The sequence below is a fragment of the Uloborus diversus genome, chromosome 5 (assembly GCF_026930045.1).
Source record: "Uloborus diversus isolate 005 chromosome 5, Udiv.v.3.1, whole genome shotgun sequence".
Taxonomy (NCBI): domain Eukaryota; kingdom Metazoa; phylum Arthropoda; class Arachnida; order Araneae; family Uloboridae; genus Uloborus; species Uloborus diversus.
Genome location: NC_072735.1, coordinates 100,120,120 through 100,146,226, shown reverse-complemented (window position 1 = coordinate 100,146,226; position 26,107 = coordinate 100,120,120). Strand labels below are relative to the sequence as shown.

Below are 26,107 nucleotides of genomic sequence, written 5' to 3'. Positions count from 1 at the left end.
CTTGTCCTTATTTTTGTATTTATGCATATAAAGTATTGTTATAAATGGGGGAATTTTTTTGCAGTGTACTGTTATTGATAATTTAGTATGTGTATCTCTAAAATGGGAAAACTTGTTTTTGTAGATGGGGCATTCCACCGTATTTTTGACATTTATGTAGAGTCCATAACGTGACCTTTTTTGCCATAACTTTTTAATTTACTGTTTGATTAGCATAGAATTTCATTTTGATCTTTTCCTCCAACACACCAGCTCAAAATAAAATAATTTGCAAATCAAACAGTAAATTAAAAAGTTATGGAAAAAAAAGGTCACGTTACGGACTCTACATAATGTCGAAAATACCGTGGAATACCCCAGATACAAAATGTCTTTGTTTACAGATGATCTTCAAAGTGCAGATAAATATTTTTTTTCTCATACTTTTTTAGCTTTCTTTCTTCTAAAACGTATGTGTTAACAAACGTTTTGCAAGTTCAGAATATCGTTTTTTTTTTTGAGCAATCACGATTGCTTATTGTTCTCATTTGACTGTTTTTGGCGTTACACTGATTTTTCCCACCGCCACCCTCCGCACCATCACCGTGGACCGGCTGGCTCCTCACGATGCTGCTCCTATAGCGAAAGCAGTCTCCAGGTTGCATCCATGTCTTACACACACGCGCATACATACACAACTACACACACACGCGCACATACACACATACAAACACTTACACACGCGCATACATACAGACACCCACACATACGCACACACACATACACAACTACCCACACATTCATGCATGCACACAGACACAAACACATATACCTACACACACATACATTCATACACACACATACACATAACCCGTACACACAAACACACACGCCTATATACACACACTCGTGATTGCGAAAAACATAATTTGAATTCAAGATGTCAAAATTCAAATTAATTTAATTTTTTTTTTCTTTTTTCTTTCTTTCTCACCATTCTATCAAAAAGTATTCTTAATTATTGACTAGAATTTTGGAAAATTTGTATAAATGAAGTCTAATAGCCAATATTGGAATAAAGTTGTACAAAGCAGTGTGACATAAAATTAAAAACTTTTACCATGTGGAACAACACCACAAGAGTGAAATGATCAAATAATATTACAACTTTTTCTCCATCAAAAATAATTGGGATTCCCTTTACCTATAAAACAAGAAGATTTTCCCCTAAACTTCTAAATTAGAATCCTCTGAATAGGTTTCTTCCATAAATAAATTATGTTCCCTAATCTTTAACATTGTTTCAGCATGTGAAATCAAAAACTCATAAGTGTTTATTCCAAGTTAAATAATCGTTTGTAAATTAAAATGGAATTATTGAATATTTTATTTCCACTTTACATAGGCTCGTTGTGAGCGAGAAGCCAAGTTGGAAGTCGAACAATATGCCAATAAGTAAGTTTTTTAGTGTTATTTTATTTTATTTCTGATTTTGCTTTTGTTTAATAGAAATACTGTTTTTCTTCAAATGAGCTAAACTCTGTTACACATATTCTGTTATGCAACGGATGTTTATCCTGGCCATGCTAAAATATGCCACTGATAATGTAGTATACATTGTAAATTCTTAATAGTTTTTTTTTAAATTTACTTGAATTGTTATAAACTTCGCTGTGAATACAGAAACAATATTACAGATTATTTTGTCATTTATAATTGACTTCAAGTACAAAATATATTTTTAACTCATAGGGTCACTTTTTTTCTATAAATATCAATGCATTCTATTTAAATGGGAAAAAAATCTATCTTGTGAGTGTTTATAGTGCATCACAAAAGAACTGAGTATAATACAATAATTGCAGTAGATACAAAGTATTGAAGGAATTATAATCTGGATTATTTTAAAAATCCGTTTTTTTTAAAATTACATTTAATGGCAATTGTCATTCAATTTAATTATGATCGGATTTACAGTATGCACTAAAATATTTAGAAAGTGTTGCAACACAAATTCTTAGATTTTTTTTTTTTTTGCCTTATCCATTTTGCTGAAGTGGCGATCCTCAAAACAACTCTAATGTCTCATGGGCAAGGGCAAAATAATATTTGCTGAAGAAAATTACTACCAACCATTGAGACCATTGACCAACAATCTTTTTTGATGCATTAAATAAGTGTTATTTGTATTGATGGAACTGACTCTTTTTGTGTCAGGAAAGTGCATGTGTCTAATGAACGTAATGAAATGAAAAGAAATGTTTGTGTATTAAAAATGTATGCATTTTCTCTTAAACTTATCCCTTTGGCTAAACTTTGATAGGCAGATGTTCACTGATGAAATGCAATTTCAGCATGGATTATATGTTAGCATACTTTTATCAAAGTTTTACACCAATTTTAGTTTATAGATTCTAAATAGTAATTTGTTTATTTTTGGTTAGTTTTATTTTATTATGTAAAAAAGCATTGATGATGAATAATAATTCTCCTCTAAATTCAGTTCATGGTTCAAATTAAAATGGTTCTAATGATTTCTCACATCCAATTTAAATTCCCAAAACAGCAAAATTAATGTTGTGTACCAATTTTTCATGATGAAATTTTCTGCTTTGCATTAAGTTAAAAAAAAAAAAAAACAGTAGCCTTTTTTTCTTTAATGATGCCTATAACTTTAGTCATTTCCATAATTTCAGTTGCCTAAGATAAAACTTCACTGGGAAAATTATGTCTTTTAAAAGGAATAGTTTAATGGGTTTATACATAATGGCTGTATTTAAGTGTTTGAGAACAATTTAGGTATTTTTGCAAACATTTCTGCACAAAATATGTACTTAGCACAACCTCAAAATTGATATAGGTATTAATATTTTTATGGTGTGATATTTATTTAGTGTTTGTATTTCATTTCAGATTATTATCATTACAAAAAGACTATATGGAGTTGAGTGAAGAATCCTTAAAATTGAAAACTCTTCTAGAAAAACTAAAACTGGTAAATTATCTTGAATAAAATTATTGTATACTTTTATCTTGAAAAATATTGAGTCAATATTTTTGCCAAGATAAAATATTTTAGACTGCTAATTTAATAGCTTAATGTTAAACTATCAGTTTTTTTGAATATTAATGAAACTTGTAAAAAGTTTCTGAATATCATTATCAACATTAAGAAACTTAGCTTGGATACTTTTTTCTGGGACTCTAAATTACACTAAATTATTTTTCATTATTTCTAAAAAGTGTTAGTTATTTTTTCCAATATTTTATATATTTTTTGTTCGTGTAAATCAAGTTGTGAAACAAATTGTTGGTATCCTACCCATAACTTGATTTTTTCTGTAACTATTTCTAAATTTGAAAAAAGGGAGATAGTTCCCCCCATTAGGTGATATATCTGAGAGACTCCTATAATATATGGGGAGGGGGTGGGTGGAAAAAAAATGAATACTGATGTATGGATAAACTGAATGAAAACTTTGATGGTAATTAGTAATTACAGTGAAGCACTGTTTATAAGTTTCTCTCTTATACATTTTTATCAATTATACATTTTTTAAATTGGTGCATGCAGAGTTTAACTATACTTATTATATGTTTTTTCATTTGTACTCTTTTTTCATACAGTCCCTTCAAAAACATATAAACGGTGCTTCACTATATTTATTTCACTACAATTAAGTATAAAGTCTTGCTGGTGCTAATTATGAATTACTGATGGAAAATATACTTTCAATTTTTATTTATATCAAGTATTGTATGTCTTCAGATTTAGGCTGCATCTTTCAAAATATACTTACTTTCTCATTGTGTAGAAACATAACATTCCCATGACCAGGTGTGTATCTAGAAGAGTGAAACAGATAGATCTGAACACCATTCAAAATGTGTTACCTTATGTAGTGCTCACAAATTAGTTATTTTCAAAAGTAAATGTTAAATTTAAAAATTGATTTGAGACATTAGCTAAACGAACCTAGTCTTTAAGATTTCAAGTAGTAATAATGACACACATATTTATGTTATTTAACAAGCTAAGATTTCATGCGATTATATTGTGTCTTCATTTGAAAGGATATATACAAGGGCTGTTTTTTTATCAACTTCCGATGTGGTATAAAAATGAAACTAGTGAGAGTAATTAAATAAATATATTATCAAAAGTTAGGTACATTATTAGTTATTTTTCAACGTAATCGCCATTTAAATTGAGGCATTTTTCATACCTGGGTACAAGCTTCTTAATACCTTCTTCATAGAAGTTTGCCGCCAGTGATTTAAGATGGGTCTCCACTGCGTTTTCTGTAGCCTAACTTATCGGTCACGACAGTGTATAGGGCTGACGTTGAAATCTCAGGAAACTGATCGGATAGGTCCGTAATCGTAAACCTCAGATTGCTTCTTACAGTTTGGTCAACTCGATCAACGAGGTCTTCGTTTGCGACCGACTATAGTCGTTGGCCCCCTTCATCATGAATGTCACCTCGTCCATCTTTGAATTTCCTACACCAATCATGCTCTGTACTGTCACTCATAAATCTTTCACCGTATACTCGTTTCATTCTACAGTGAATCTTACACTTGGCGGGAGATTCTATCATGGTAGCCATGTTTATGTGTCGCTAGATAAACTGGTAATGGCGTCGGATGCCCGAAAACGAGTGAGATTGTAGTGGGAGAGGTGCGCAGTCGACTGCTGCGCATTGCTGGCCTATGCCGCTCTCCCTGCAGTCGAGCAGCACAATCGGAAGTTGAAAAAAAAACAGCCCTCGTGTTTTTTGTTAGGTTGTAAACTAAAACAAACATGAGTTGGTTTATACATTTTGAAATCAATAATTGTTCTGTGTTAAATTGCAATGAAATCAGTTCGAAAGTTTCTGCTTTAATGGGATTTCTGTATCATTCTGTATAATATATAATTCATGATGCATAAATATGTAATTACTCTAAATTCGTGGGGGAAAAATATATTTCTTAGTTAAAAGATGATTCATGAGTTTTGCCAAGTAACAGTTTATATGTTGTTAAAATGTTTTACCTTGTAGTTTTTTAAGTTATAATACATTTTAACAAAAGTATTTTGGTCATTTTAGGAAAAACAAGAATTACAAAATCAGTTATTCGAAGTTACTTCTGAGCTGACAAATTTACGAGAAGATCATCATCGACTACAAGAAGGGATCCGAAGGGAAAGAGAAGCAATTACTATAGAAAGAGACAACAACAACAAAGTAAGAATGATTTAGTTTTATATTTTATGGTATGTTTGTTCAGACTTCAGAGTTCTCACTTTTTAATAAAGTGTAAGGAAGTGTTGTGGCTAAAACTAACAAGTTTGTAAGAGATATTTTCAATTTAAGATGTTGTAGTAGGAATTATAAAGTCTATTTTTTTTGTATTTCAAAAAACTTCATGGGCAAAAACAAACTGTGGGAAAGTAGGCGAAAATGAAACCTACTTTTTTAGAAAGGGAAATAATAGTTTAAGTTAGAGTTAAAGTGTTTCGCTTGTCCTTTATTTTAAAGTATTTGTTTTAATTTAACACATTGTTGATGGGTCTTGAAAATCCTCATGATTTCCTCATTTTGTCACATGGCCTTTTACAAGCATTAGCAGGCATTATTGCACAATTAGTAACTCTCACACTATTTCTATGTTTTTTGTGAACTTCTTATCCATCTTAAGTGGTCCATTGCAACGGTCCACAATATGCTTGAATAAATAAAACCATTTTAAAGGGTTCATTAAATATTATCAATTGCTAAGAACGTTTTAAAGGAAAGCAATAATAATAAGTGGGGGGAGGGGGATTTAGTCGGCTGTGTTCCTGCTAATCCACCTCCCCCCTGTGCTTTGGATGTACAACTACCCATGTTTTAGTTTTTGATTCGAACAACTTTTTGTTCAATTTAAATCCTGATTGTAAAAAAAGATTTGGCTCAGCTTGAATTAAACTGAATATTCTTTTGACTTAAATCCATGCATAAACATGCATTCAACTCGGTGTATGACAACTGTAATCACAGTTTAGGTGGTTATATCCAAGGAACCGATAATAGTACTCAAGTTATTCTATTTTCTTTTATTTGATTGGAACATTTCTTTCGAAGGACAAACATATATACCTTTAAGTTATGACATTTTTAACATCAAAAGAAGTATCAAACCTAAACCAGTTACAAATTGCTCTTTAGAGGGCATGCTGTTTTTCTTTACATTTGATGAAAGCATAATCATTGTGAAGATTTGATGTAGTTTTACTATTAATAGATTAAAAACAGTGAACGTGCAGTGAGAGCTTGTGAACGAAATTAAATTTTTAGCCAACTGATTTTGAAAAAACATAGAGGTGCACAACTTATTTGAGAGTTATAAAAAAATCTAGAATGTAATTTATGCAAAGAAACAAATGCTTATCGCATTGACTCTGGGTGGAATGATTATTCATTTCTAAAAGTCTTTTTTTTTTCTTCCAATGAACCTCAACATTTTTTCCCGGAAGCTAAATAAATGCAACAACATTCAGAACTGGAGAATGTCTATTTATCTGCTGTTAACCAGGGTTCGCCGATATATATCATGCTATATATCAAGATATATATCCGATATTTATTTTGAAAATATCATCATATATTGATATTTTCGATATTTATTTTTACAACTATGGTATTTTCAATATAAAAATTATATTAATCATAGTAATATTGCTCATTTATTATTAAAAATAACCAAAAAGTTATGTACTATATTTTTATGATATCTTAATACATCATTAATGTAAAAAAATAGTATAATATTCTTTTTTATTTTGTATTCATAAAATTATTAGTAATGTAAGAATTTTAATCCATATTAAAAGTACCTAATTAAATATTAAACATTGGTTGGAAAAAAAGAAAATATCTTATGACTGTGCTCCTGACTATTGCATATTGTTTATTTCTGAATCATATAACTCTGTAAAAGTAGCTAACAGAAGACAAATGAGTAAAACAGCTAATGCTGAATGAATTAAAATTGACAAAAATGTAAAATGAAATATTAGATATGAAAAATGAAAGAAACCTTAATTTTCAGTACACATATCTTACTACTATTATATATGCGAAAGTTTGTCTGCATGGATGTATGGATGTTTGTTACTCTTTCACGCAAAAACTACTGGACGGATTTTTATCAAACTTTACAATAATATAGCTTATGCATCAGAATAACACATAGGGTAGTTTTCGTCCCGTTATGGGGGGCAAAACCCCCTTAGGGGGGCAATAAAATACAATTTTCGTATAAATTCTCTAATATAGGGATGAAAAAATACTTGCACATATTTACATTATATGTCCATCGAAAACTCTGATTTTTCTGCTGAAGATGGCACCTGTTCGAAATTTCTAAGTAGAATAAAAAACGAGTTATGAGCTTTTTAGTTCCATGTTCGAAGGCTTTCCTCAACTCAATACAGTATTTAGTGTATCATCTCAACTCCCTGTCGATAGCGGCAATTGTTGTATTGTTGGCTATCTTTGCTTTTCGTGACTGTTCAAGGCTTTTCTCGAGTCAAATCTTGAAGTAAGATTTTTGCACAAGATTGGCAAATAATACATGATTTGGCTGATCATTTTCCATTTAAACGGAACTTTAATGTAATTAATGGTTTATATTATTATTTATGCTGATTGAACACTTACTCATTATCTAATCAATCAACAGATCGCCAAAATTTTTGCAGAAAGATTTCCGTAGCTGATGCATTTGGCAGTTTTTTTCAACATCGCTGTTTTTGAAGCCGAAGACTACGTCATAATGTTTCTCAGCTTTCACCATGTTAACAAAATATCGCCAATCAAAGAATCTTAAAAAAAAATTTTACTGTGTTAAATAATTCAGCAACTAAATTAGGCAAATCCATAAACAGCACAAAAACTTCCATTAATTTTCCTTTTTGCATAATGTCAAACAATCGCCAAATTTTACTACTTATTTTGGAAACATTTCGGATGAAACTCTTTAGCGCCATTTTATGGTGACCAAAAGTATCTCAGCACCTGGCAATAATATCTCAACGAAAATTAATATCATATCGTTGTACAAAGTAAGGAAAGAAGGGGGGAGCATCATCGAAGGTATCCCAAAACGATTCAAGCAAATTCGGTAAAATCGCACCAAGAGCCCACAATGATTGAAATTTCCCAAAATGACTAAAGAAAGTATAAAAGGATTACAAGCGCGGCTATATTTTTTTTAAAACTTCGTACTTCAATAGCTATACAGAGAAGGTTTTAGACTCCATGTTAAAAAAAAAGTATCAACTTTTTAAACACGAGAAGATTAATTTCATGTTTTGGAAATTTGTATATGTTTAACTATAGTGCTTTTGTTTCTAAATCAATACTACTTTGTTCTTTATACTTATTGCTATTTTAGTTTTATGGGTAAGAAAGAAACTCGATTTTTAATCAAGTCAAAAAGATGTGTTTTAAATTCTTTCACTTAAAACAGAAAACAAAAGCAAGTAACAATTTTTTCTCATAATTATTACTGACCCAGGCAACGCCGGGTTTTTTGCTAGTTATAATAATAATTAAAGAGCGATTTGAGGATGCATTTACTGTTTTGAAGACATTAGTTTGTGATGATTGAAAATATCGGTTATTTTTGATATTTTCAAATATATCATGATATTTTCGAACCTTGGCTGTAACACATGATTTTTATAACACCAGTTGACTTGCACTTTTTATTTTGTACTGTATACTTCTTTATTTTTTAAAATACTTGGCATTTATGAAAAATTCAAATCAATGTTGCTATTAAATACACCATAAGTTTGAAAATATTAATAGAACTATGAATGTATGTATTCATTAATTTTCATAAAATAGAGAAAGAGTTATGACTAAACATTTTCCCTACATGATTATGATGACAAAATGCAATATTCAACTTGTAAACTGTAATATTTTTTAAAAGCTTGCAAAAAAGTTGAACATAATATCTTAATTTTAATCTAAATTGATTTTCTAGTTTATTAATATTAATTTTGCTAGTATTGTAATTTTTAGTATTATTATTATAAACATTTTTTGTACTATTTAGATTTTCTAAAACGTGGTAATTTAACTTGGTAGGGACTTTTTTTATTATTATTATTTCCGCATATGAAAAAGATATAAGGTAACAGGAAATCAAAAATTGAATGCAAAATTATGTAACCAAATCAATATTGGTATCAGGTAACCTGGATGACTTCTTCCATCTTGTTTGTAACTTCATACAACAACTCTGCTTTTGCATGCTTTTGGAAATGCTTGAAATTTATGTGACAGCATTTGAAACATTTTGGAGACTACTAACTGTCTTTGATATTACTTAAACCTTACACATGTATTTATTTTGTGTGCAAACCTTTGCAAGTTTCTGTTATACTTGAAATTTTTGTTTTACCAAGATGATGCATACTTTTTATAATGAGTAACATTTACAGTTAATATTAATTTATTTTGTTTCAAGGAAGCTTATGAGTCAGTGAGAAGCTGAGGGATGTAAGTGCCAAAATGTAAAAAACGGAGATAACCAGTACAAATAGTGGGCAGGGGCGGCAATTCAGCATTTCATTTGGGGGGTCGAGTTTCTTAAATATGAATTACCACAGTATGGAACCAAAACACATACTGGCTAACAGCAAGTAATCATGATATGGGTTTAGAATTAATAAAGATAAGTGTTCAAAAAAATTTAAATTTTTATGACAAAATTCATAGTTTGATTTAGAATATGTTATCATACCAAGTGTTTTGGTACTACAGTTTTCACCTTGTAATAAAGTTTTGATGCTTGATTTTTAAAATACGGAAGAACAGGAAATCTTGTTACTAATCCAGCAATGCCCTTGCCCAGTGTCATGCTCTTTTTTCAGCTAAGTTTTTTTTTTCCCCCATTGTGCTTTGAAAATAATTCTCTAAACTCCTGAAACACGAAAATTATTATTTCTCTACAAACTGAACTGATTGGGATATTTGAAAAATAATTAAAGTAACAAAGTTACGTATATGAAAACACACCTTTCACATCTTGCTCTTCAAAATCACCCAGGTAACTTTAAAAATTGTGATAATCTTCATTTTTCATCATTGAATAGTCTATTATAGGCTAGTCTCTAAACAATTCTTCTTGCCTCATGCTATAAATTTTACTCATAATTGAAACTATTTTTTGTTTTCAATCAGGCTAATATAGAGGAAAATATTTATCATCAAATCTTGTGTTAATTTCATTAGAAACTGAATCTATTATTTTATACAATATGTTAAATCAAGGTTTGATTTTACATCATCATGTGCATTTTAGTCACTTCTTCTAAATTCATTTGAATCTTCTTTGCACCTTTTTAAAATTTTCTGGAGTAAGATATTTTTTTTTTTTGAAAAGGTCCACGCTTTGTTGAAATATACATCCACCTGAAATTTTTTAATAGCCTCAATTGTAGCTTAAGGGGTCTAAGGACCTTTAATCTTCAGAATTTTCGATTTTCTGGAAAAAATATATGTTATGCATAATTTTATTCTGAACAATTTGATACCTTATTTATTACCATATGCCAAAAACTTTTCGAGTTATCGTAAAAATGCGTAAACATTCCCCGTAGAGATTTATGTTAACAGCAGCTGTTTAAGCCTCTTTTTCTCAGGTGCCGCTTTCTTTGGTTTTCTCGTTTTGCGCGCATGATATTTCAGAAAGTTTTTTATATATTTCCGTAAAACTTTTCATGCATATTTGTCTGATACATCTTAACGATCTGAACCTAAATTTCAACTAAAATATTAAAGTTAATATTTAAAAATAAATATTTTTTACCCAAAATTTTGGAAATTTTCGATATTAACTTACCAAGTTTCAAATAAATAAATAAAGATTTTAAAAAAAATAAATAAATTTAGGTTTAGGTCATAAATATAAACCAGATAAACATACATTAAAAGTTTTACGGACATATATAAAAAACTTTCTGAGATATCATGCGCGCAAAACGAGAAAACCGAAGAAACCGGCACCTCAGAAAAAGAGGTCTAAACAGCTACTGTTAACATAAATCTCTATGGGGAAAGTTTAGGCATTTTTACAATAACTCGAAAAGTTTTTGGCGTATAGTAATAAATAAGGTATCAAATTGTTCAGAATTAAACTGTGCATAACATATATTTTTTCCAGAAAATCGAAAATTTTGAAGTTTAAAGGTCCTTAGACCCCTTAAACTGAAACTTAAACAGTCCAAAAATTAAGGTTATGATCGGAAATGTTTCGATAGAGTAAAGCATTGTTCCAAAACTCTCCGCAATACAAACAAAACGAATAAAAATTCGTATGAAGACATGTTAAAGGACATTAGCTTCTTCATTATTGAAAGAATTTTTTTTCCAAAATCACTGCTTTGAAATTATCGAGAACGGTTTTTATGGTTTAAAAGACCATCTCGTGTTGCCTCTTGAAGGCCCTATTGTGTTACCCTGAGATAGCATTGTTAAAGAACCCACAGAAAAGATATTTGTTGATGGTGAGATATTTTTTTCAAAAATAGTATATATTTTTTAAGGCGTATCTATGGAAGTATACTATGCATTGAGCAGTTGAAATGTGTTTCTAGAAGAAGAAAGTGATGAACACTCATTTAATAGACACACTTAAAATGTGAGCGTAACAATGAATGTAAAATACCAAGGCATTTAGTGAAAATCATGCGGCCACACCACTGCACGGACCTCTCATCCGTCGCTACACAGAGCACACAAGAGTGAAATATTTAGCCGATATGAGGTTTACGTCTTTAGTTAAAATTAACCATGATTCTTCATCAGTTTTTTCTGTTCTGAAAAGGTCGGTAAAAGCTTGATGAATTTCTAATTATTTAAAAAAATGGAAAACACTTGCTCATGTCTGAAAAAATGTCGAGTTTCTTCAACCATTACGTAGAAACAGCAAAATTCTTTTTTCCTCAATATTGGTTTGCGATTTATGTAAATTTAATTTGCTCGTTTTTTATCATTCCTCTCAAAAAATTTGGGGGTGCGACCGCCCCCTCTCGACCCCCCTATTTGCCGCTCCTGATAGTAGGAGAACCTCTCCCCTGTTTTGGGGCAAGATATTGTGTAGTAGCCCTGGTACGTGCTGCTATACAGCACAATTTGAAAAAAAATTCAATTTAAACCTACCTAGAATCTGAACTTAAACCGCGTTTTACTCAAAACTTAATCGAGCCCCTTACATACCTTTGCTTCACACTGCCTTATGCGTTCAATAATTCAGCCTGTAGACACATACATAAGAGTGTGCTATAAGACAGTCTCCAACCCCTCCCTGCCTTATAAAGAGGTTCTACTGTATTTACCATGATGCCAGTTCATTTTATGGGTGTTTTGCTTGTCTTTTTTATAATTCAAAAGTTTATAGTATCTCCAATTTCAAAACTTTTGCCTGATTTTCTTTTCAGCTATTAGAAGAATTGACGTTTGAATTAGAAAAACATGCTGAAGTCAGTACAGAATCTCGAATGCGAAGCCCTAGTTTGCTTGAACTTCCAGCTCAATACAGAGAACTTCAACAAGAACTTCGGAAAGTCAAAGATGTATGTAATTTTTCATCCAAAACTTAAACTTTGACAATGTATTGTTCTTGTTAATAGTCTGTTTTCACCTTATGTTAGCAAGTACAGAGCAATAATGTTATATGAAGCTATGTGTAAATTTAGTTATGCTCAGAGCCAACTCATGGTGGAAAAGACTATGAGCTTAAATTCTCATCATCTAAGTGCTGTAGACCAAGTGGGTTCTATCTTATCCTTTCCATCCATGGGCATCCATCCAAAGTTGCAAGGAGGGGCTCAAATATTTTTCCTGTGGTTTAGATGGATATTTTCCCTGTGGAAACTGATTTCAGGACGGATTAGAGTCATTAAAATTTGACATTTCTAATAACTTATTCATTAATGACTGGAGAAGAAATGTTTTTACATTTTTGCAATGAAAAAAGTACTAAAAGCAAGGAAGTTCTAATTTCAAAGGGGGGGCATGAGCCCCCTTGCCCCCCCCCCCCCATATGGGCACCCTTGTTTCCATCAGCTCCTGAGATAGTTTATAACTGGCTTCTTGTTGTTACTGAATATTGGTATTCCTTTTATGGCAATACTTGAAACTATGTATTAGGGTAGCATTTAAACGTTTTCTTACAAGATAGAACTATGTTTTTATTTGGCAAAAAGGATCCAACTATAACTTTTGGAAACACTAAGCATGGAATTTATTTGGTATCCCCTTCCTCTCTTCATTTGTGCCATGTACAGTAAACTTCCGATTATCTGCAGAATAGGGTGGCACAGTGACTGCGGATAAGCGAAAACCACAGATAATCCGAATAATAGGTAAAAAACGATACTAGTGTATGCAATAGCTGAAAAATGAATAACTTTCACACATGCATTTAACTTATAGCTAAAAGCAATAACATTGAATGCAAAAAGTAATTTGTAAAAGCCCTAAAATGAACAACACTATCATTAACATTTGATGACTATGGTATTAGTACATACCATTAAAAAACGTGAAAAGAGCCCCGGATAAAACAGACCGCTGATAATCGAGAGTTTACTGTATGGCGAAGTAATAAAATTTTGATTTTTACCACAACCAGGAGAAATTTGATGATATTTTATATTGCATTGTATCATTTTATATCATACTAGTGGTACCCGCACGGCTTTGCCCGTAATAGAAAATTAAAAGGTCTTTTGGTTCGCTTGCGTATTTACAAATAATGTATGGTGACTTTCTCGCCAATTGGCTTGCCCATGTTACGGTTCCACGTTATGATAACTTGGTAATTTATTCGTCCATCTTATAATTTTGTTCGGGATAATGTTCTTAAAATTGGAATAGAAAACGAACAAAATCGAATTTTCGAAAAATCGCTTCGAGGTGCACCCCCCCCCCCCCATGCTACAAACTAACTTTGTGCCGAATTTCATGAAAATCGGCAGAACGTTCTAGATGCTATGCGCGTCAAAGACATCCAGACAGACAGAGATCCAGATATACAAACAGACTTTCAGCTTTTTTATTAGTAAAGATTTCGTAGTGATAATAATTATTCAGTTCATACTTAGCAGAGTTCATTTGTAGAATACTTATATAAGTACATTCATTTTCTTTTACTTTTTTACATTTGCGTACAAAAAATACAAATACACATTTTCTACTAAAAACTTTTTATTTTATCCTAAGTATGTATGTACTTTGAAGAAAGAAATGTACAAGAAAAATGTGATTAATATATTGGTATTTAATGTAACTATCATATTGAATCAATTTTATCCATCAGTTATTTGAATTTAAAGTGAGTAATGTGAATTCTAAGGAAAGGATGTCAGATGGCCACTACTGACTCATGCATGTGGCCACTACTGAAAATTTCAGATTTCGGAGTTGCCACTATTGGATCAAATTTGAAGTTTGGGGAAAAATGGATAAAAAATTTAAATTCTGGCATTTTTAGAAAATGGGACGATTCAGGAATAGTTGGGTTATAATACATTCATTGAGCTAAAAAATTGGAATTAATATTGTAGACCCACAGTTTAAAAGAGACCTAAAATATGCTTAACTGTGGCCACTACTAGTGCATTACCTTAATCTGGTAATCTTTGAAGTGATTATTATTCATCTCATGAAAGATAAAAATGAATCTTTCAAATGGTTTAAGGTAAATCAACTAACTACCTGCTTTGCACTGGTATTTGCCCCATTGATTACAGAAATAAGTGTAAGAAAATAAAATGGCATGAAGTCAGCATTGCTGTATAAACTTGATTGAGGGGGGAGGGTGCTTTCTTTTTTAAAGGATTTAGTTGGATTTCAAAGTCTAGGAAGATTTGCTTGTTTAGATAATACAACAATAGGTTTCAGGTCATATGGGATGTCATGGAGCTGAATTTGGCTACACTTGCATATGTATATTTATATAGATAGATTCTGAGAAATAAAAAAAGTGAAAAACTAAATTTTGAAGGAAATGAAAAAATTAAGGTTAAAAACAGCAAAGTTTTTAGCAAAGTAAATAATTAATAATTCATTGAAGTTAAAATTCTTATAATTTTAAAGTTTCATAAACCTTTAATGAGTTTTAATATATGTAAGTGCATATAATGATATTGCTTAACAATACTTTAATATTTTTTGTATATATAAATATTGTCTTTAATGCAGGAAAATAAATTGATACTTGAAACCAATGAAGAACTCAATGCTCAACTCTTGGCCAGCAGTTTACAAGAAGGTCGATCATTAGTTAATCAAGGTACAGAGCCATCTATAGCGGAAGAATTTGAAACTTCAACTAAGGATGAAGTAAGTTGTTCTGTGTGTATAATTTTCTTGACTTATCAGCTTGAATTTAGTGTTTATTTCTTACAGATTTAGAATTATGTACGTGGGAGGGGGGGGGATGAAGCTTTATTTATTCTAGTTATAATCAATAAACTTTTGAATTTTTTGAGGTTTTTCTGTATTGCAAATTATATATTTCTGATATTGAAAGCCTATTTAAACAAGATGTATTACCATTTATTATTTTTAATGAATCTTGATTTTTCTGTTCTCAAAAAATGTATTCATCGAAAAAAAAACAGTTTTGGGTTTCTATTTTGGAGTTTTTCTAAGGTTTTGGAAAAGAGACTTTAGTATTTTTTTTTTTAACTTTATTCATTGTCTCTTCCAAAGTGTTGTGATTTGCTAAAATACACTGCAGTTACTTTATGACAAATATCCATTTTAAATCTTAAACTTTCCCATGAAAAAAAATTTTACTGACAGCATAATTTTTGAAAATTCCTCTGTGACTGTCACAAGTTATAATTTTCTTCATTGCATCATTTAGCGCCATTCTACCAATTTATTCAGAATCAAATTTGTACATCTATCTTGCTATCCAATCCCGTCCACGTTTTCATAAAAAAAAGTTTAAATCTCTCCCTAGTATATGCTTTGTAAATATTTTTGATCTGAAACCATACCATAAACATAGTGATGAAAATAATGTTTGAAAATCAGTTTTCTGACTTAAAGTGGTCCTTAACAATTGACTCACGCACATGATGAACTGTGCATACATAGCTGTACCAGAAGTCACTTTTAGGGGGAGGGGGGGCGGGATTCTTTCGTTTTTGGACCCCGAAAATTCTCAAAAAATTAATTACATCTTAATTTTCTAGAATATTGTAGTTTCTAACAGAATTAAAGTGCTTCCATGGATGCTAACCATTTCAAACACAATGGAAATAATTTGGTTGTAATGTAGAAAAAGAGAGAAACAAAAAATATTTTAACTAACAATATGAAAGAAATATTTAAAAAATTTCTGGTGGTGCTTGAACCTTCACTAGCTATGGCCTTGCTGCGCAATAGACAAAAAAGTTCTTACGTTTGCTTGATGCATGTTGCGAAATAATTTTTCTTAATTTAACAGGAAGAATTGTCTATTTCAGTACAATAATTTGCTTTTTAACATTTAGGTATTGCGTTATACCTGTAGACATAAACAAACCGAAACATTGAAGTGATTTAGTTGTGCTAAACATTCATTTTAAAACCAAATATGAAAACATTAGTCCACGTTTCGAAGATACCCTGCAGAACAACCTAAAAAATTGACCTAAAACTTTTCAATCCATACCTGAAATAAAAAAGTTGCAGGCTTTTTTTCATTTTAAAAAATCTTCCTAAAGAAAAAAATAAATTATATGGAAAACGAAATTCTCTCATTTATTATTAGCATTTAACTTTTTGTTTTCTTTCTTCCTACTGTACTTTTTGTATGTGTATGAAGAAAAAAATATGCATTCATTGTGTTCTTCCCAAAATAATTTCAATAATGTCCTGTAAAAAACTACTGTTGTCAAAAATGATTTTACTTATAGGTAACTTTAAAAATCGTTGCACAGTGTATGCATTAAGCTGTTTTAATTAAGTATTTCTGTTATCAAAAGATCCCTTAGTGAAGTGCAGTGAAATCCTGCTACAACGACAACTGATACAACAATATGCATTTCGATGATAAAAATTTTCAGTCCCGTGTTAATTGCCATCGTGTAAATTCCATTACAAATTGGCAAAATTTGCAGTCCCTTGAAATTCATTGTAACGATATTTCACCATCTTCCATTGCTTTTAATCAAAAAATACTTTCATGTTTTTCAGCTGGTAGAAGCCCTCCGTGAACAGATGGACGTGAATGCAAAGCTAAAGTCCTACATCGATGGAATTCTTTTAAACATTCTGGAAAACCATCCTCAGCTTCTAGAAGTTAAAAATAACATTTAAAATTCAAGACGACCATAAAGGTCTCATGCCAACCCAGTAATGTGCTTTTACCAGATCTCAGGATGTTTTTAAAGAGAGCTTGAGAAGGGATTTGTATTTATAGGCAGCAGACGTGTTGATTTTATAAAGGACGTTTTCATCTTGAAATTTTACTTTTTTAAATGAAGCTTCTTAATTGAAACTGTGATGCAAGAAGATCTGTTGTTTTGCGAACTGTTACCCAAAATTGTTATTGTTTGAAAAAGATGTTTCCCAACCAGGAATGCCTGTCCTAAGTGCAGTTCCTTGTGTATAGAATATTTAATAAAATGTAAAAATAGTTTTTAAATTATCTTTTGTATTCTTCGTGTACTTATGGACAATGCTTTTGGAATTTAGTTCTAGTCTCTGTTGATGAATTTTTAGATCTTTAATTATGAATACTGAGTGCAATACCCGAATTTGGAGCGATTTTGCAAATCCATAATACTAGTATTTTCGATATTAGCTAAAAATGATAAATTGAAAACTCTTTAATTGCAAACTATTTAACTAATTGGGTATCTACTGTTACTTAAAATATAAATTTCTTTTTCGATGAGGCACAGTACCAAAACCAATCTATTGAAGTAAAAATTTGGCTTCAAAAGCACAAATTTTTTAGAACCTCTTCAATGAATAAAAGTAGCAGAAATATTGCATAATGATATTGATGAAACGTACTTTTGTGCTTTTTTATGAACCACTTTTTTAAAATGTCCATTTTTTAGACTTGCCCTCATGTGAAAAATTTAAATGTATAGTAACATTGGAATTTAAGTGTTGCGTTTTGAGAAATTTATTCCAACAATGAATTACAGCTATTCTTTATGATATTTTTTTTAAAGTATTTGCCTTGACTTTACTGAATTTTAAAAAAAACATTTCTTGTTAACAAACAGTAATTTTTTTTGTCATCAGTATTAGCATTCTATTCTGTTTCGGTATTCAGTTTTACACTAAGCGAGATAGTATTTATAATGCCTTAAATATTTACAAAGAAAAAAAGCACAATCAGTTGGACTATATTTTTAGATATTTACATAATTGTAAAAGAATTTTGAAAAGGAAACGAAAAAAGAAATGAACAAGATCGAATTCAAAGAACAATTAAATTGAATTAACAAGATCAAAAATTGTTGCTCTAGAAACAGTTACAATTAGCTATAGGTAATAATGATTTAAAAAAAACGACCCACAATACAAAAGAAATACCCATACTCACAAAAATGATTTTTTTCAAAACCAACAAGTTAAAGACCAAATTATTTGAAGATGAAAGACTTTCAAGAATCTACAGGAGGTGTGACCCAAATTATAAACAGTACCAACAGCCTGTGTAAATTCAGAAAGAATATTTTCAACTGCAGGAAGTCTGTTCATGACAATGAGTTCCAGGCCTAATGAAAATTAGCATGGAGCACATAATTAGATGCATGTAAACAAACTTCAAGAATTCTACTTACATTTAAACACGGGTGCATCAGAAAAATATATGATGTGGTGTTTTAAGCTTGCTTCCGTCATCTTACTGAGGATCTAATTCAGAGGTAGTTTTAGAGGAGGAAGCAGATAAGCGTGCATTTCGTCCCCCCCCCCCAAAAAAAACACTTTTAAAATCATCTATTTAATTTAATCCTTTCTCTATAGCATAAATAAATTTTTTTAAACAATTGTGTAAAAATATACAAACATATTTCAAAAAAATCATAGCCATATCTATGGAGATTTGGCATACAGATGTGTAAGAGAACGTCAAAAAGCACAAAATGCAGATTACTGCAGACACATGTTTCGGCGTTACAAAGAACGCCTTTTTCAATGTCAAAAGAAATGATATTATGGATGAAAAGACATCTGACAAAAGCATCGACAAAGTTATCATATATCTTTTTATCCAAAAGCTCATTTCTTTTGTCATCGAAAAGGCCTTCCTCTTAACGCAAACGCCGAAACATGTGTCTGCAGTAATGCATTTTGTGCTTTTTGACCTTGTTAGTTCTTATTTTACTTTTTAGCACAAAAGGTATTTATTTATGGTACAGAAATGTATTCTTTAATTTTCCATTCAAGAAATGTCAAGGCCTGACTGGGGCGAAACCAAGGAATACGTTTTAAGCCTCAATGCCAATCTTAGTAATGGAGGGTGGGCCACAATGAGACAAAAAACATACATTTTGCATTTTTTGTATATTGGTGAGTTCTAAAGCACAGAAACATAAACAATAAAGGTAGCAAATTATAGTATATTGCATCAAATTTAGCCCATTTAATGTTAGGGGAAAAAAAAAGTTATGAGGCTTTATAAATTCGAAGAAAAGTGTCTCATTGTGGCCCGGTTATGGGCCACTATAAGACACTAAGTAGGGCCACAATGGGAAAGCTGAATAATCACCATTTTTACGTAAAATATTGCCATCTCATATGCTAATTCTCTTAAATCTCTCGTACTTTTTCCATAACACATTTTTGAATTAGAACCAGATCTCTGACTCAGGCCCAGGGTTGCAAAGAAACATATTTTTGCTTAAAGCATATTTTAAATGTTTAAAACTTTTTTTTTCTTACATACGAAACAATTTTAACTACAGTAAGCAAAAAAAAATTATTAGAATTTAAAAAACAGGAAAATAATAAAATAATAAATGCCAAATATTAGTTGATGATTAACTTATATAATTTATTTTATACAAATATTAATTATAATTATAAAGTGCTTTGAAATAAGAACCATGTTTGGCAACCTTATTAACACCTAACCGGTTTCTAGTTTTGTTTTGTACTAAGCTATGTACTAAAATAAAAAGTTCACTTTTAATAATTAGTTAAAATATAAATATTTTTAAATCAAGCTTATTTTTTATTGTTAAATTTCTTTTTTGTAAACTAGAACAAGAAGTAGATAAGTATTTTGCACTTGCTTACTGCTGCTTAGGCCATAATGAGATGTCTCATTGTGGCCCAAAAAAAATTGTCTCATTGTGGCCCAAACAACAAAATCAAGATTTTTGCTTCATATCATTAAAATAAACCATGAGTTAAAACTAATATAGCTGAATAATAGAAGATTAAAGTGTCAGTAACAACATAAACTACAACACTTAGCTTAATTGTTGAAGTTTTTTAAAAAGATCATGATGCATGCACGAAATTATCCAAATCACTTTCAGTGTGTCCAAACAGTAACACCTAATTTTTTTCTACAAAACAAAAGCATAGAACAGCATGGAACTAGGAATTCTGGGAAGCATTCTGGTTATGTTTACTCCTCCTAGGTGGTGGTAGCTGTCAGAATTGTATTTATTTTTGCATTTACAATGTCTCATTGTGTGTGTAGCCTACCCTCCCCTACATTTAGATAAAATGAGAGTATTATGTAACAGTCAAGAAATGTGAATTACGGAAAAAGCACTCACCTGATACGGTGCAGTGAAAATTGACCACTTATCATTGTACCTGCCTCCACCTTGTCCCTGACACGTCTTAGCCAAAATAGTTGGTCCTAGAGTTATTCCATGTAAAAATGGACAGTAGTGTTGCTCCATGGTAGCAGATTTTTCTAAACAAAGAAAAAGCCAGTAAAACTTACGGTTGTGAAAGCCTCATCTATCACTTTAAAACATTATATCCATTATTCGCCCAGATATTTGAAAAACACTCATTTTTTTACCAATTGGATTTGACACTACTATTATAAATTGAAATAACTTGAGGAGTGATCTTTCAAATTCAATAATTTTGGTACCAACTTTAAGCTATTTATATGAGGGACATAAATCGACTGTTTAAACAAAGTTAAGTATATGGGCAATTCTCCAGATAAGGGTTATTTTGCATCCAAATTTTTTAAACTTTTTAAGGGGTGCAGTTTGGCATTTTTTAAAAAGACCAGAAATACATTTTTGTTAAATTGCAGAAGTTCACAAAACATCTTCATTTATTTTAGCGATATTGAGGATTAAATTTGTAAAATTTGACAAATTTTATGAATGCAATATTTTTCTTAGTTTTCCCCCCTTGATTTTAATTAATGTATCAATTGATTTATTCATTCCTCCTTAAATTTCTTATGTCTTAAAAATGCAAAAGTATTAAAGAAAAGTTTTAAAATACTCAACAATCTTTTTAAAATAAGTTTCGATTAAACTTATTTAATGAAACATCCACTCCACAGTATAAAAAAATTAACCTAAAAAAATCAAGTATAATCTAAAATATTAGAAATGATGCACTTAGTATAATTTCATCCTCCGTCATCTTTACAATTCACACGTTTATAACTTTTGCATTGGATGGTAATGACATTTTAGCAAATTTGACTTGAGAAGGTATAAAATATAGCTGGCTCCCTTCGTTATGATTTTACATATTTTAAACAAAGGTTTACTTATTACTAGCATAAAAAGAACGAAATTACACAGTAATATTTCACTTATTATGAGTTAAGGAGGGTAATGACTTTTGTATTTTTATTTATTTTTTCTATTGACTTTGATAATAAATACATCCAATTGGGAAGATGAGAAATGTCTACACACAAAATTCTTCTTTTACTGAACAATTTATTGCGGCTGCTGCTAAAACTGAAAGTTATTTCAACTGCAAGTTCACTTAGTGATCCTGAAGGCCTGCAAAAGCAATTACATGGTGATGACGCAAAATGCCAAGGACAAGTTTTATTTATTTATTTATTTATTTTTTATTTTATTTTATTTTTTTTATTTTTGCCATCTAAGCAGAACATTAAAGACGGGAATTCCGATTAGGGACAGTGAATTCTAATGACATTTCAGTACTTATGTTAAGCCTCCACATAAATAAGCATTATTTAGCATTGTTGAATGCCTGTTATTTTGTTCTTTGCAAGATGGCAAATAAATAATGATAATAAAAGAAATGGAAAGCGCTTTATCATATTTTGTTTTCTGGAACTTGGTCGAAAAAACAATATGTGCCAAAAAAAAAAAAAAAAAATCACGAAGGTAATATTTCGTAACAATTAAAAACTTCAAAAAACAAAACAAAAAAAAACAGGATTTTAAGACATAAAACTCTTTGATGTTGGAATATGCAGTGAAAAGGTTTCTAAAAAAAATAACGTTTACATTTTTAATTGTAGTATCTTCACTTCAAGAATTTAAAAAATCGTTTAATTTATTTAAATTATGCGTTCATTGCAGTCGTTTTTTTTTTAAATGCATCATTTAAAGCTAGAATTCGAACTGATGCTGCGCATATGGAATCAATTATTGGATCCGGAAAATTGTGGAATGCTGCTATGAGTATAATAATTTAATGGCTATAAAAATGTGTATAAATTCTTATAGTTCAAGTGCACCGCATGCGAGGCCAAAAACTTGAAACGTGGGTTCGATTATAAACAAATTCATAAAAATGAGATGCATAGAAACTGAACGTTTCCTCCACAAAGAAAGGACAAATGAGGCAGTGAGAAGCAAAGAGATGTAAATTCTAAAAAAGCACTCGAAAACTTTGTACTATGGAATGAATAAAAATGACAACAACGTGTATAAAGTACAAATAAAGTAGTATAAAAGAGTTAAAAACTCAGCAAACAGCTGTTTCGGGGCTGTTTCATGCAAGCCCCTTCATCAGTGCAAAAAAGAATTAAAAGTCCACACAATGTGAACCGAACGATAAATGAACAAAAAAAGGAAGGCAGCAAAGTAAATAGGCAAGGAAACCGGAAACACATGTGTCACAGTCACAGAACACCAATGACACCTATAGTGCGAAAAAACGTCACAAACAGAAAAAAGTTTTTTAAAGATAAGATTTCCAAACACTGGGGAAAGGGGGAGTACTCGACAAATCATTAACTATTGAAGTAGAATTTTTCCAAATGTAATAGGATTCCCAAAAATCTAAATCATAAATCGAGGAACACCCATGAATAACCTTGGCAGAAGAAAAATCGAAAATATGATTGAAAGACCAACAGTGTTGTGCAATCGAGGAACGTTTTCAAGAAGCAAGATTTAAAACGTTCCTCGATTGCACAACACTGTTGGTCTTTCAATCATATTTTCGATTTTTCTTCTGCCAAGGTTATTCATGGGTGTTCCTCGATTTATGATTTAGATTTTTGGGAATCCTATTACATTTGGAAAAATTCTACTTCAATAGTTAATGATTTGTCGAGTACTCCCCCTTTCCCCAGTGTTTGGAAATCTTATCTTTAAAAAACTTTTTTCTGTTTGTGACGTTTTTTCGCACTATAGGTGTCGTTGGTGTTCTGTGACTGTGACATATGTGTTTCCGGTTTCCTTGCCTATTTACTTTGCTGCCTTCCATTTTTTGTTCATTTATCGTTCGGTTCACATTGTGTGGACTTTTAATTCTTCTTTTTTGCACTGATGAAGGGGCTTGCATGTGACAGCCCCGAAACAGCTGTTTGCTGAGTTTTTAACTCTTTTATACTACTTTATTTGTACTTTATGCACGTTGTTGTCATTTTTATTCAAAGGGATGTAAGTGGCGAATTTAAAAATTTGGAGATAGCTAGTACACAAATGGGAGGTGAACCTCTCCTGTGTCTTGTGGCAAGAGATTGTACTAGTAGCCCTGGTAGGTGCTGTTATACAGCATGATTTCGAAAAACTTCTCAATGAAAGCCTACCTAGGATCTTATCGTTAAACGCGTTTTACTCAAAACTTGAAAATGTCCACTTAGATCCCTTTGCTTCTTACTGCCTGAAATGTGAGCGAAAAAGAAGGAAGCTCTAAAATAGGATCGGTTCTTATTCCAAAACAGCGTTATTAAACCTACAAGAACTAGCAAATACCTCAAGAGCCATCTTCTTAAAAAAAAAAAAAAAGTTTATCAGGCACAAATTTGCAGGGAACTGCAGACATGTTTCGTGGTTGCCAGGAATAAGGAACCCTCTTATCAATGCAAAAGAAGTGAGCTTATGGCTGTAATTTTGCATGCAGGTGAGCTTACAGACGGAAAGAAAACCAATAAAAGCCAAGCAATTTGTATTAATTTTCTTTTTTTTTGGGGGGGGGGGGCATGCAGAGGATAGCAGAAATTGTTACGGTGAGTTAAAAGAGAAGTCACAAAAAGTTCGATTTTCGAATACCAATCACGGAAGTAATGATTTTTTTAGCTATAGATGCGGAACTGTGAAGTACGATTATCTTTGCCAACTATCTAGACCTTATACCCACTTTTGGTACAGTAAAATGGGCGAATGTAAAACGCAATTTTCTCTTCTCGCGAAAACGAACTGTAGAATTATTCAAAACTACTAGTCTCGCATCTACACCATTTCTAAGTAGTCGAAACTGACGTTCAGACGGCATAAAGGCAAATAGAAATGCTAAGTGGCACCTGCTGGAGCTAGCTCGAAATCAAATTTCAAGTCCGTGAAAAAACAGCTTTATCCCAATTAATTTGCGCAGAGTAATATTCTGCTAGTTTTTTTTTTTTTCTAAAATTTATTAAAAGCATTTCGCAATTCCATAATGTTTAACTGCATCAACTGTCTTTTTAAAAGAGCAGAAATAACACATCACGAGTGAAATGCCACTGGAGTGCGCTTCAGGTTATTCCTCGAAGCGAGGCAGTAAAAACTGTTTTACAGAGACTGAGTCGCCGCGCCGCGCCGTCACATTACGACGGTCCCGTCAAGGTTGAAAATGAGAGACCGGACTAACCCTCCAATTTATGCGCCGGTACGGGGTAAGAGTTCGAGGTGCGCAAAATTACCAAATCAAAGGCAGAAAAATATCACAACCAAGTTTCTGTAAAAATAAAACATGAAAATTTAAAGAAAAGAAAAAAAAGGGAAGGGGAAAAAACATGATTTTAAAAATAATCATACCGATTCAATTGTAAAAGCTTTTTCAGAGAGATTTCGGTGAGAATTTTAAAGTATATTGAGAGGGGTGGCGTATTCAGGAGGAGCTGATAAGGCTTCAGCCTCTCCTACAGTTTTCAAAGTATTGTTACGGGAGTTCAGTGCAACTTCAAACTTTCTGTAAATGACGACATAGTTCTTGAGAAAACACAGAAGATTTATTTGCAACTATGTATAAGAAATATCGTTAGCAACTGCTAAATTAACCGTAGCAATTAGGCAAATATCAATTAGCACCTTAAACTCAACGGTCTCACGTATTTACATCAAAATACGCCAAAACACAGCGCAAAGGCTAATACACACTTCCAGCGGAACGCTGAAAACGAGACCATATACATCATTCGAATGTAAAGGGGTTGAATTTCCATTACAAGAAACTATTTACAGGTTAAGTTACTACAATAATTTTGGATGAAAAATAATGGAACAAACGCCAAATTTAGCCAGATTTCAACAAATTAGTCATAACAATAATTACTATTTACAGAATTTGTAACAGTATTTCTTTTTAATGTATGTCAAACAGAGTGACTTCACCAGTCACCACCATACTTACTCTGGTGAGGATAAAAAAATAACCAACCTAGCGAGAGTAGACTAAAACCGCCAAAATGTACGTTTGAAACATTTTTTTAAGGAATTTTTTTTTTCAGTACATTATTGCACATTTCAGTGCCAACCAAAATTAATGCATAGGGAAGCAAAGAATGACATATTTAGCTATTTATCAATTGTTTTGGGATTGCCATTCTCTCTTATTTCAATACTGGTTATTTTTTTTGTAACCAATAAACAACATAATTTTTAATGCATCAAAGTTTTGATAATGGTTTGCAGTAATTCACGCAGTTATATTGTACA

General features: G+C 31.3%; 1 protein-coding gene across 5 annotated transcripts in view; it reads left to right on the top strand.

The window, feature by feature from the left end:
• The window catches only part of LOC129223396 (rab11 family-interacting protein 3-like), a 205,483-nt gene extending 187,819 nt beyond the window's left edge, over positions 1–17,664 (top strand). For all 5 annotated transcript variants that reach the window (XM_054857990.1, XM_054857988.1, XM_054857989.1 and 2 more), the window contains 6 exons: positions 1,385–1,434; positions 2,893–2,974; positions 5,073–5,210; positions 12,464–12,598; positions 15,231–15,371; positions 17,220–17,664. In XM_054857990.1, coding sequence (XP_054713965.1) covers positions 1,385–1,434; positions 2,893–2,974; positions 5,073–5,210; positions 12,464–12,598; positions 15,231–15,371; positions 17,220–17,342 — 669 coding nt within the window. In that variant the 3' untranslated portion in view covers positions 17,343–17,664. The remainder of the gene's footprint in view (positions 1–1,384; positions 1,435–2,892; positions 2,975–5,072; positions 5,211–12,463; positions 12,599–15,230; positions 15,372–17,219) is intronic.
• Positions 17,665–26,107: the final 8,443 nt, after the last annotated feature.